At 42.4% G+C, this 12,229-nt stretch overlaps 1 protein-coding gene across 8 annotated transcripts in view; it reads left to right on the forward strand.

Annotated features, from left to right (window-relative positions):
* The window catches only part of RASAL2 (RAS protein activator like 2), a 187,936-nt gene that overhangs the window by 78,634 nt on the left and 97,073 nt on the right, over positions 1 to 12,229 (forward strand). For all 8 annotated transcript variants that reach the window (XM_055815343.1, XM_055815344.1, XM_055815345.1 and 5 more), the window contains exon 2: positions 5,073 to 5,200. In XM_055815343.1, coding sequence (XP_055671318.1) covers positions 5,073 to 5,200 — 128 coding nt within the window. The remainder of the gene's footprint in view (positions 1 to 5,072; positions 5,201 to 12,229) is intronic.

The raw sequence follows: 12,229 nt of genomic DNA on the forward strand, positions 1-12,229 counted from the left end.
GGGTACTGACAAGCTCTCAGACAACAGCACTTACCTAAAGTTCTCTGAGTCCTGTCTCTATGGTAAGTACATAAAACACCATGGAAACACAGACATTGGGCAAGTAGACCTGTTGTCAAAAGGTGTTAGGGCTCCTACTAATCTCTCTTCGGGGGGGAAAAAACCTCCCTGCATACAGACTTGGCCGCTGCATTGGTTACTCAGCTGCTTGGCAGCTCCTCTTTGGAAATACTAGGAACATAATACGGACCCTAATAAAGTTGATGAAAATTTGGCAAGTACTTCAGTAAGCCCTTGATTTCACCGTAGGAGGAGTGTGGTTCAAAAAAGGAGCTTTGACATGTGCCAGGGGTTGAGCTTGTCATCACTGGGATAGAGGTTTATTTGTGTTTTTATTGATGGGTAGGTAGAGAGCGCTTTTTGGCAAAGAGACCGAAGGCATGAATTTACCTTTAATGTAGTTTTGTTGGCCTGATTTCGGCTAATTCTGTACTTCTCACTAGCTCTGAAGAGGAGAGGAGATGCTGCTCTTCTGGTTGTAGAAGAGCGACAGCTAAATGGGGACTAAAAGATACTGAAATGCCCATCATCTTTTGGAAATTTTCCGCTTCTGCCCATTGCCTGCTTTTTGGAAAATACTCTCCACTGGCAAATGGATTTGGAATTTTTATAAAAATAATTGTTGCATACTTGCAATGGAAGATTCAGAGATGTTCCCATCTGATAGCAGTAGTACTACTCCCTAAACGCTGCTGAACTGCTGTCAGTTTTTGTAAAATGTTTTAGTCTTTCTGTTGGGATCAGCTTGGAACTGGCTGGCTGCTTCTTCCCTTGTTCCCTTGCCCTGCACCAGTCAACACTTTTTTATTGTTGTTAGGTGGTTATGGCATAACTGTTCCTCCCCCCCCCCTTTTTTTTTTTAAATAAGCTCTGTAGTTAAAGAATAATAAGGTACGAGTTGTCATTTGGCTGAGAGAAATGGAGCTTTGTGAATATTTATAACATGCTTAATAGTATTTCAGACCCCTGAGGAAAAACAATGCAGTTTCCAAACTAGCTATGTGGCAGGCGGGCAGCGATGCGCTTCTCAGTTCAAGCAGGGGAGGATGTACTGAAAAGGGGATTTTTTCCAAGCTGTTACTTAACTGATATTAGCATTTGAAGGCACATAAGGCATGACCTTTAATCCTGTGTGTAGACTAACTGATCTGCTTGCTTGAATGCCTCATTGTAGTGATGCAGAATGGAAAAGATTGCATCAGACCAGAGAAAGAAATCTTCTGTCACCAGAACTTGCATATTTAGGTGTGTGGCTGCATGAGCCTGTCCCACGTGTAACATCTGCACACTCGGAGCTTTCAGATGCACCTCCCTGATCTCTCCTCCAGCTCCTGCCCAAAATTGCATTCATCAGTGAGTTACCCTCCAAAGCACAAGCCTTCCTGTATGAGCCCCCAGGTGGGAAAGGACAGCCCTGACGTTTGGCCTTTCCCAAAAGCGTAAGGGGTCCCAGTTAAACATGGACTTTTGCCATTCGCTTCCGCAGCAATTCAAACAGTGGTGGTAAATTAGTTTTATGGGGCATTAGTGGAAGAAGTTGGTGGGTTTTATTGCATTCATGTGAAAAGTTGGAGCCAAGAATGTAAAATGAAAACTGAAGATGAAGAGTACCGGAAAGCAGAACAGGGTTTGTGAAGTGACCAAGTGTATATGTGATACTGTGTAAAGTCCCAAAGAGTCTTCAGTCTAAACTGGTAACATACTTCAGAGTAAGTTTTGAAGTTACAGCTGTTGCGAGAGGCTCTGAAGAGGTCAACCACGCAGGAGGGCTAGGCGAGAAATAGTTTAAATAGGTGGGACAAATGCACCCAAGTTATCCTGCAATTTTTGTTGCAGTGAGTTTTCTTGTAATGTGTATTCAACATCCATGTAGTTTTCAAGATGGGCTTGCACCGTCAGCCTTGGGGAGAGGACTGAAGTCCTGGGATCTGCTACATCAGAAAACCAGCTTGCAATTGCTTCTCTTTCTTGAAGAGAGTACTTGGTCAGCCTGCAGGGGTGGTGGGGCTGTGTCCCAACATGTGTTCAAAAGGATACCAATACAAACACAAAATATTAACGCTGTGTGTTCTCTAGTGGTGATAGACAGCTCCAGACAGAGATGGCATGTTACTCTGCCAGCAGCCTGTGGAAAGCTGTTCCAACGTAGCCAACCCACTTGGCAGCAGAGTCGTGGCTGGCCTGCAGCGCCTGATGACTCAGTTTAAGTCCTGGAGTTGTTATTGCAGTGGAAGAAGTCGTTCTGTTCTTTAATTCCTTTGTGCAGCCCGTAGATCAGTTGGATGGTATCCTGCCAAGGCCTGTAGTTAGTAGAAATTATAATGTTAAAGTCTTTTGGGGCTGGGTGAGTCGTGACTGTAGATTCTGCGTTGGAGCTAATGGTCCAGAAGGTTTGGGTTTTTGCCATGAGAAAGTCTACCAGCAGTTCAAAATATAGTTTACGTGGTTGTCGCTCAGTATAGCAGCTGGAGGCACTCTCTTGCTGCTAGCCCACCCACATAAGCAGGACAGGGCATGCCTTCATCCTTTTATTCCCTTGGTGATTTATCATGTGCTTTCATTACCCAAAAGACTGAATCCCTAGAGCTCTGGCATTCCCATTTCTGTTGCGCATTTGTGCTGGGAGCTCGTGGCTTCATCCTGCTCGCTCGTCTTCCCTCTGTCAGCCCCGTTGCTCGTAGGTTTGTCTTGCTTAGGCATGGGTAGGGTTTGTGAGCTGCTGTTTGGGAAACCAAGGTCTACGCAGGAACAATAGTGGTTTTGTTTTGTGTCTTGTCAGGGTTTTGGTTGGATGCCATGATAAATAGGAGTGGCAGTTGTGCCAGAAATCTACCTGGAGGGTTAATGTCTGTAAGATGGACAAATAACGTAACTTGTGAGAAAGTTGTGTTCCAGCATTTTACACAAATCCACTTTTGCTTCACAGAGATTGTGGTGGTTTCCCTTAATCGTGGTTACACCTAAACAGAGTTTCGGGCAATTTCAGGGCACATGGTGTTGCTTGTCACTATCGGAACACAAGCTTTGTTAGGAGGGGTAGCAGTGTGGAGCCTGATTCTGATTTGCAGCTTTTTCCCTGAACGATCTCACGTGAAATGAAGGGAGCAAAGGTGCATTTGTTATTCAGAGCAGTGTTAGCCATGCAGTCCTCTTCTTTTTCTTGCTTAAAAGTACTAGATTGCTTGCTTCAAGCGTTCTTCTGAATGATCACAAAAATCCTAATGCAATACCAGGCTGAAACAGGTACTGAAAGCCATATTTTGAGTTAATTCTCCAGCGTTAGAAGTCGATGTGTTCCTTTACATGCAGAGGAAAAGCTGCTGTGGCCAAAAGAGCATGAAGATGTTGCAGCTTTTTTAGCAGTGAAGTGGGATTTGGCATACACCAGGTCTGCAAGGAGTGCAGTCGGTTGGAGGGGCTGGTTACTCAAAGCTTAATGCTTGCGTTTGGACTTAGGACGTACCGCTTCTTCCCTGCAGCCGGGGAGGTGCTGGGTGTTTGAGGATTCGCTGGCCTCTAGCGGTGAAGCTGGGTAGAAGGTACGAGAAGCAGCTGTGCTTGGCTCTGTGCGAGCACTGGGTTAGTCTGCGTACTAAAAGGAACCTAACGTGGTTTTAAAATGGTTTTCAACATCCATTTTGCCTAACGGGCTCCTGAAATACGTGAAGAAGGGCCCAGGTGCCTCTGCAGCAATTCCCGGGATTTTTGTAGCGTCTGTTTTAGACCCCTTAGAGGTAGTCCGGGGACTTGCGGAGTCTACAGCATGTACATTGAGAACGGTTGCTTTTTAGATCGATGCAAGTAAAGTTGTATAAAACTAAAATGCAAGATAAAACCGAAACTTAATGTTAGAAAGCAACCAGAACTTAATCTCAAACAGAAAGAGATGACTTGCAGCTGTTCTCTAAATGTATATAAATGGTGCCACCCATGGCTCTGTTGCATACCACCTTTTGTCTATTATTCATGTAGCATTGCTATCTGCTGTAAAGAGATTTTTATAAGTTGGCACCCTGAATTCCCAGGGTGGCTGCCTTTGCACCCAGTCCTCTCATCGCAGTGATAGTACCTTGCTGCTCCATGGCGTTCTCTGCTTTTGGGTTTGGCTGCTGGGCAGTGCGGTCTGTCTGCTGCGCTTGTTCATGTGCTTCTCCCTCCCAGTCTTGGAGGAAACTTCTTGGTAGCGAGAGGTGCGATGTGATAGGTAGCTCAAGACTGAGAGACTTAAGGGAAATTGATTTTAAAAATAATTTTTAAAAGATCAGCGCTGAGAGCCAAACAAGTTGGATTTTGGTTTGGGTTATGGTGGGGGTTTTTTGTGGTTTTTTGGGGGCTTTTTTTGGTTTTTTTGGGGGTGGTGGGTTTTTTTGTTTGTTTTAGGTTAGTTGGTTGGTTTCTTCGAGGTTTTTTCACTATAGTGGCTGTGGCTAAATGAAAATGCTGGAAGGCTCCTATCTGTCACAATTCAGTCAAAGAGATTCCCTACCAAAAGATGCTAGTAAGCACTTCTCAATTAAACTTTCATCCCTTTAATTTCTGCCCCCCCCCCCCCCCCCCCTTTTTCAAGTCTGCCTTCCTTGACCCCCATCTGCTTTCCTATGTCTCTCTATACTTAGTCTCAAATAACCTAGTTTGTTAAGATTTAAAGCACATTGAAAGCCCTTACCCCTTTTAGGTTTTGAGAAGGGAGCGGAGGGAAGATTAAGTTTTCACGAGAGCTCTTCGTCCTGTCTTTTGGTTGTATTTCAGTCTTTGACAAAAACATTTATATTCATCTTGAGTACTGCCATTTTTGTAAGCCATGCTATAGATAAGTATTCATAGTGTACCTCACATAGCATTCCACATGGGTGCCTCCCAGGATTAGCATTTTGTTTTTTAATGTGCTGAAACAGGCGCTGTGAAGTACGGATTGCAGTTTTGCTTCGCATCTAGCTGCAGAACAGCAAAAGCAAAGGAGGAGGTTCATGACATATGCTAACGCTTCTGGCATCACGGTTTTCTGTTCACAGATGTGAAAGGACCACCTACACACCGACTGTCCTGCGGCCAGTCCCCCTACACTGAAACGACAACATGGGAGAGGAAATACTGCATCCTGACGGACAGCCAGCTGGTACTGCTCAACAGGGAGAAAGAGGTGAGAGAAGTTCACGTTGGCTACTCAGAATTTACTTTTCGGCCTTTATCAGTAAAATGAAAAGGCAGCTTTTTTCATCTCCCTTTTATTTTGCTTGTGAGTCTAGCGGATGATGTGAAAGGAGGGGAAAGGGGAGCTAACCTGTTCCGTGTATGGATGGCAGGGCGTGCACGGTTATAATCCAGCTGGTCCAGATGCTGGTTGCATGGAAGAGGTGACAGCAAACTGTGTGCATCCAGAACTCCCTCCTGGAGTTTTACAGCCTGTGTTTAAGTCTGTCGCTACATCTTCCTGTGTTATTGCTGCTTTTAACAGTAGTTAAAGTTACCACAACTATGTAAACCTACCTCCTTGCAGCGGTGCAGACATAACGGTAGGGAAAAAGGGGTCTGTCTGTGTTTCTGTTGGACTGCTGGGCAGAGAAGGTGTGTCCTACCTTCACCTTGCTGCTGTCACAGGGTAAATTGTTTGAGGCAGAGTTTTGCCCTCCCTTGCTAAATGCAGCAAGGAAGATTGGGTGCCTCCTGACGTGGATACTCAAAGCTATTGCAACCATCTTTGCTTTAATTATAAAATTAATGTGTGTTTGGTGTGTGTGTGTTTGTAGCATGTAGTACTTGGCATTGTGCCTAGCCATGAAGGTAGTGTCAATGTGGTTAAAGAATAGGAATGTTTTAGTTAATTGCAATGCTGAACAAACAAATGCTGATAATCCCCTTCTCTTAGACTACGCTGTCATGTTTTTTCTTGTGATATTTGATGTCTACAGACTGCCACGAATACATGAGCTTTAGAAGCATTTGATAATGCTCCTAGTTTTGTTTGTTTGTTTAATTATTCTGCTGTAGATTTACCCTGTTTAAATATTTCAGGAGGTGCTATAAAATAGGATTCTTTTCAGATTACTGAAGTAGATTTTATTACATGTAAATGCTCGTGAATTTGGGTCTAATACCATGGCTCCCTACACTTGGAGATAACCTGAGGGTTTCTGTTTTTTCTTGATTCTTTTGAAGCTTCTGTTTGTGGCTTTGTGCAGGCTTGAGAATATGAGACCTGTTTCTGGTGTAACACTAAATATTCATCTTCATCAGTGATCAGATTTATTTACAAAGGCTGAAATATTTCCTGGTACAGGGAGAGTAGGAGGAAATGATTTTAGAGAAGGACTTGAGTTATTAGAAGGGAACAACATCAATGCTAATATGTAGGAGATATGGTGATCAAACACAGGGAAAATGGAAGGCCCGGATCATGATGTTTGTTTACTATGTAATTCTTCTCCTAGTCTGACAGGCCTGTCACCTAATGAATTAAAATATATACTCAAGAAACTTAAGGACATGTGAGAATTATTCCTAAAACCGTACTGTACCAGCGCAGCTGGGCTAAAAGAATGCATCTCATTAAAGAAATGCAATTGAAAACAACACTGGCTTATATCACAAATAATTAACTGAAGGTGATAATCAGGCTCTTCGGGGTTTTTAATTTTTCCTGCTACGTACAGCTGAAAGCATTTTGCTGGGAGTAAGATGAGTCTTTTGCTTAGACCCTGAGGAGAAAATATGGGAAGTCTGATATATCACTGGTGTATTAAGTCATTATATACTATTTTTAAATACACTTCTGTTTTTTTGTCAGAAGCTGGAGAAATTCAGTATCAGGCTATACAGCGCCTGGGTTTTAAGTACAGAGTAGCCCCCAAAAATCAAGCAGTAGAGTAAACCTTTGCAGCGTGCTTTCAAAGGAGCCTGCCCGCACTATCACAATGAGGAACCACTTGTTTGGGGAAATGCTGCATGCAGATGGGCCAAGCAGACATGCCTTTGGTGCAGGTGTGACTCCGCTTGCTGACAGTGTGATCTGTTTCAGAAGCTAGTAGCTGGAGTCAGACTTGCCATTCTGATTTTCCAAGTAATTTGTCACTACTTTTTTCCTTTCAGTTAACAGTAACTCCTTGCAGAGTCATGAGTACTTTGTAGGAAAATAAAAGGCCGTCCTACCTTGAGCCTGTGCACATGGCAGTGTACATACAATCCCTTCTAGAAACACAAACCCTATAGGAGTAGAACTGCAAGCTGAGAGAGGCACAGAGCTGATCCTTTGGATTTGCACCTCCTTCTAATTTTTCTGAAACAGAAGTTTCCCTGGTAGCTTTCCTGAGAAAAGGAAGAGGAGGCAACCTGGTTAAATTTTACTTGGCGAGTCATTCAGAGTTGGAAGAGGCTCTGTGAAATGTGATCTAGAAGTAAGAATCAACAAAGGCCTAAGGCAGCAATGGGGAGAGACGCTTGGGAAGAACATAATGATTGAAAAGTATGTAGGAAGGGGATCACAAAAAGTACGTGGGTGGGACCACAGGTACAGGGAGCCTAAGCAAAAGACCAGGTGAATGAGGAAGGGGAAGGTTCCTTAAAGGAGAAAACTGGAGATGATGTTTAGAGTAAAATTATTGGAAAGGTAATGCCGGAGGAGGTTTTTTGTTAACCCAAAGCAAGGTGGTAGGCAGCAGAAGTTGAAGATGGAGAGGTTCCTGCTCTGAATGTGGAAATTGCTGATAGAGTGGATAGTTCAGAATATCTTTGGACGGCTGAAGAGGATCTGAGAAATCTGAGAAACGATGTGAGGGACAGAATGATACCCATCAATAGGGTGGTGGGTGTGGGGGAAGAAGGAAGAGATGTTAACAGCAGAATGCTCTTGCAGCTGAAGGAGAGCACTTGCATCATCACAAGGCTGGTGTAACTTGAAAACTTCAAGTCTGAAGCATCTCATTTTATTCTCTGTGCATCTGCTTTGTTACTTCATGGACTAAAAATCCAAGAAGCTTAGCCTGTGTGAAATTGCAAGGGAACAGAAATGTTTAATGTTAATAATACTTTTAAAAATCATTATGCAAGTATGTATGTCAAAGCCAAAAAGTAGGAAAACATTTACAAAATGCAAACAGGTACATGAAGGATTTCTTGATTGTTTCAGGTATAATGCCAAGTTTGGTTTCTTTCAGTTCATGCTGTTAAAATACAGCGTTATGAATTGCATGGATTTTTAAGACTGAGGGAACAATACGGAAGGAAATAAATGGAGCAGTAAGAAAACTCTTTTCTTATAACATCCCACCACTATGGATTTATTGTCAAGGCAGTTCAGATGGAGTATGCGCAAGAGAGATTTTTGTGCTGTGCAAGCACAAGAGTAGGCTGGAAATCAGGGAAATTCTGGCGTACAACTTGATTCAGAAATATCTGTAATTACTTAGACAACAGTAGTCTGACAGTGGCACTTTGTGCAGTGTAGAAAAATATTAATTACTTGACACCGTGTCAACTTTATAAGATGAAAATAGGTGAGACTGAATAATGGAGATAATGAATGAAGGGAAGGGAGTGATGCCCAAAAAGTAAGTAGAAAGAAAATGAATCTCTGTAAGGACATGAGAGACGATTTTGCAAATACGGTATCATGAGCGACAGGAGATGTGCAATTACTACAACACATCATCGTGTGGTAATACCTAGCACCATCTTCCAAGACTAGGAGAACAGGTCTAGATTGATTCATTTGCAAATCAGGTGTGTGTTTTTTTTTTTACGAGGAAGACAGTTTCCTGCTGTCAGGAAGACTTAGATGTTTTCATCATTTGTGAAATCTGTTCCATAGGGTAAGAGCTGTGAGGGCACAGTAGAAGTGTCTGTAATATCAGTGCCATGTAAACAGGGAGAGGGAATGAGTCAGTGTTTATGAAGAATAGTTTTGGATAATCCATTGCACAGCACTTTCACGAGGGATGTGACAAATAGCTGCATCTGGTTTTGGGCTGCTTTTTAGTTGTCTTTAGCTTGGCTCACATCTTGCAGAATCATTTAATTTTATGTTCAGTTGGAAATGAAGATGAGCAACACTTCTCACAGTGTTAGACTCCTTTTTTCTCCCTGTACCCAAACCCTCATCTTTCTTGGGATTTAGAGGTGGTTTTTATTGAGGGCAAAGGATAGTCAAGACCTACGTTTGCTGTGACAAGATCTACTGGTGCTGTGACAGTGGCTAGCAGCAGGTAATCTCTGATGCAGTTTCCTGCTCTTCCATCTCCCGTGACTGACACCAGAAGTGGAGTGGCAGCGGTGATCCCAAGAGAAAACAGGAAGAGCAAACACTGATGCATGGGGCCCCAGGGGAGCGTCTTCAGAAATGCCCACTACCGTTCTCAAAAGGCTCGTCACATTGGTGTCTTAGAGCAGGTATGTTTTACCTGTAACTAGGAGTTTGTCAAAGCTTAACCCAGTTGTAAGAAAATATTTGCTTCAATTCCCAAATGAATTTAATTATTTATTTTCCAAAAGGCCAAATTAAATGCTCATTGGCAATGTTTTTAAAGGGGATTTCTATGTCAAAATTTTAGCCAGCTTACAACTTTCTGGAGGAAGGTAAAAATTAAATGAATTATTTAACTGTTTTGTTGACAAGATTCCAAAGTTCCTGACTATTAGATCAGAAGAGGGTTGCCAGTTCTCAAGTTTTTGTCTTGAATAGTCTTTCCCATCTTGAAAAATCTATCTGCAATGAAGAATTTTTTTTTCTTTTTTTAAAAAAGCCTATCTCTGTTTGCCTTTAAGAAGCACTACATGCTTGTAAAGCTATTATTCCTATTTCTTCTGAAATCTCTTCATCATCTACCAGAATTTTATTATTATATGTTTATTTTGTTTTTTATATATATATATAAAATAAATAATGATATTATAAAAAAGGCATTTTATACTTACAAAGCGTGTTCAAAGTGGCAGGTGAGCTGTGATGGTGTTCAAGAATTTAGAGTTTGAGCTCTGAACCTGTGCTCATTAAATTGTGAAAATGGCCAGTGAAATGTGGCCTGTGATAAAATTGTCAGGATTGCCAAAATTATCGGCAGCTGGACTGTCCCTGCGTACCTTCTTGTCCCAGAGTGACGCTGCTTGGAGTCCAGCCCTGAATCAGCATCTTTGGCACATTGGCTCAGGGTCAGATGAATCCCAAGTGGTGAAGCCTCAGCAGGGCAAAGAACAAGGTAACAAACGTGGATGGAGGGGATAAAAAAAGAGCTGAAAGCCTGAATTGCTGTTAGAGTCCTGACTCTGCAAGACTTCGTATTCTCTTTGATCCTTTGCTGAAGTGCTTGCTGGAATGGCAGGGGCTGGAGGAGGGTCGGAAAGATTGCGGATGTCTGACTTGGTGTTTACACAGTATTTAGTTGTGCACTTCCGTGTGTTCTGGTGCCACCCCAGCTGTGAATCAGTTTGGCCTCTCCTGGAGCACTTTATACACCTGTTTAAAACTGGGTCCAGCCCCACAGAGTGCAGAGCTGCTGGCCCAGCTCATCTTCCATCTTCATGAAGCGGTATTTCTAAGAGCAGGCTTATCTTATGCTACATAATAAATACCGGTCCTGCAGTCTTGGAGTTAGTTCTTTTTTATCAATATAGACTGAGACTATGGTTTTGGAGGAGTGTTACTTAAAATAACACGGCACTCTTAAGGCAGGCTTCAGGGAGATCTTTTTTAGCTATTTGGCTACTTTAACCTTGTCAATAAACTTGTGGGATGTTTGCATATTCTCTGGTGTAGGTCAAGCTGTGTAGCATTAAAATGTTGCTCCTTGTACATTTTATAGAATTATTGAGTGAAATAAAACAGTATCAGGTTTTTCTCAAGCCACTGTAAATACACGAACAAAAGCAGATCTTTTGCTGGAGTGGAGTGTCGTGTGCTAGGTGAACATAGCTACACCCGTGAACCTTTTTTGGTGTGTAAACACCTAACGGTGTTTTCCTAGTCTGGGCAAAATGTTAAGTACAAAAGGCCAAGTGACCCAGAATTAGGACCTGAGCTCTCAGTCAGTCTTCCTGTTAATGGCTCAGTTCCTCTTCGAAGATAAATCCTATCTCTGGTATGCAGAAGTAGATTTGTTTTTGACACCAACGCTGGTGTGCTGCAGCCTGTTTGCTTTCCCCAAGGGCACAAAGGACAGCGTGGCCTCACTCACCGTTCTCTTCCTCGCCCTCAGCAGCAAGTCGGTACATCCACAGCATCTGCTTGGCTGTTGTCGCTGTTCTTACATACTCTGTTATCAGGGTGGTAGTAGTGCTTTTTTTATGTTGATGGATTAAAAGAATGTGTCATCACCTGCCTGACAGCACACACAGATACTGAAGAGGTATACTTGAAAGAAAAGGGACTATTATTAATTTCTCAGCTAAAAAAAAAAAAAAAATCTAACAGTGGAGAAATTTACCCTGCAGGAGCTGTATTGGTGTAGAGCTAGCAGCTGGGTGTAGATACAACAAGTTCACTGCGAAAGGAGGATCGCAGGGTGGTAGCTCGATGCTTTTAAGGTATGCTGAAGCATGTGGTGTGACTGGTAATAGCTGTTCTGGAAACACAGCTCGCAGCATCCCACCAAAAAACTGCTCTGAAGGAAATCAGCAGAGGCAGAAGACGTGATGGAGTGGAAGAGCATTTAAAAGGGAGTAAGACTAAATGGAGCCTCCAGATGATAACTGAAAATCTACTATGTGAACCTGATGGAATGAATGTGGCACAAACTAACAAAATCAGTCTCTGCTTAACTTCCTAATGTGCTTTTGCACGGAGATCATTCGGCAAAGGAGCTGCTGTAAAAATCTACCAGCAAAGAAAATAGCCCTAACAGAATAACCACTAGGGATTTGGGAAACTTGTTTTGAAAAATGAGCACTGCTTGAAGGAGACAAATAGACCAGCCTGGTAATAAATAGCATTAAAAAATGACCTTAAGAGAATGTTAAGTGCTTAAAAGTCAGGAAATGCCGAAACTAGTTTGTGAGAGCCATTGTAGTGTGGCCTGTTTCTAAAATAGTACAGTATCTTGTACATCTTTTTCAACCTTCAGTAAAAATGAATAATAACTTTTTGTTTGCTATTAATACTTGGTCTTCCGAGCTGATTGAAGATATGAAAGGATAAGCAGCACAGGAAATATGACAGGGGCTTCTATTGCTTTAGCTGCAAGCT

The sequence above is a fragment of the Falco peregrinus genome, chromosome 10 (assembly GCF_023634155.1).
Source record: "Falco peregrinus isolate bFalPer1 chromosome 10, bFalPer1.pri, whole genome shotgun sequence".
Lineage (NCBI taxonomy): Eukaryota > Metazoa > Chordata > Aves > Falconiformes > Falconidae > Falco > Falco peregrinus.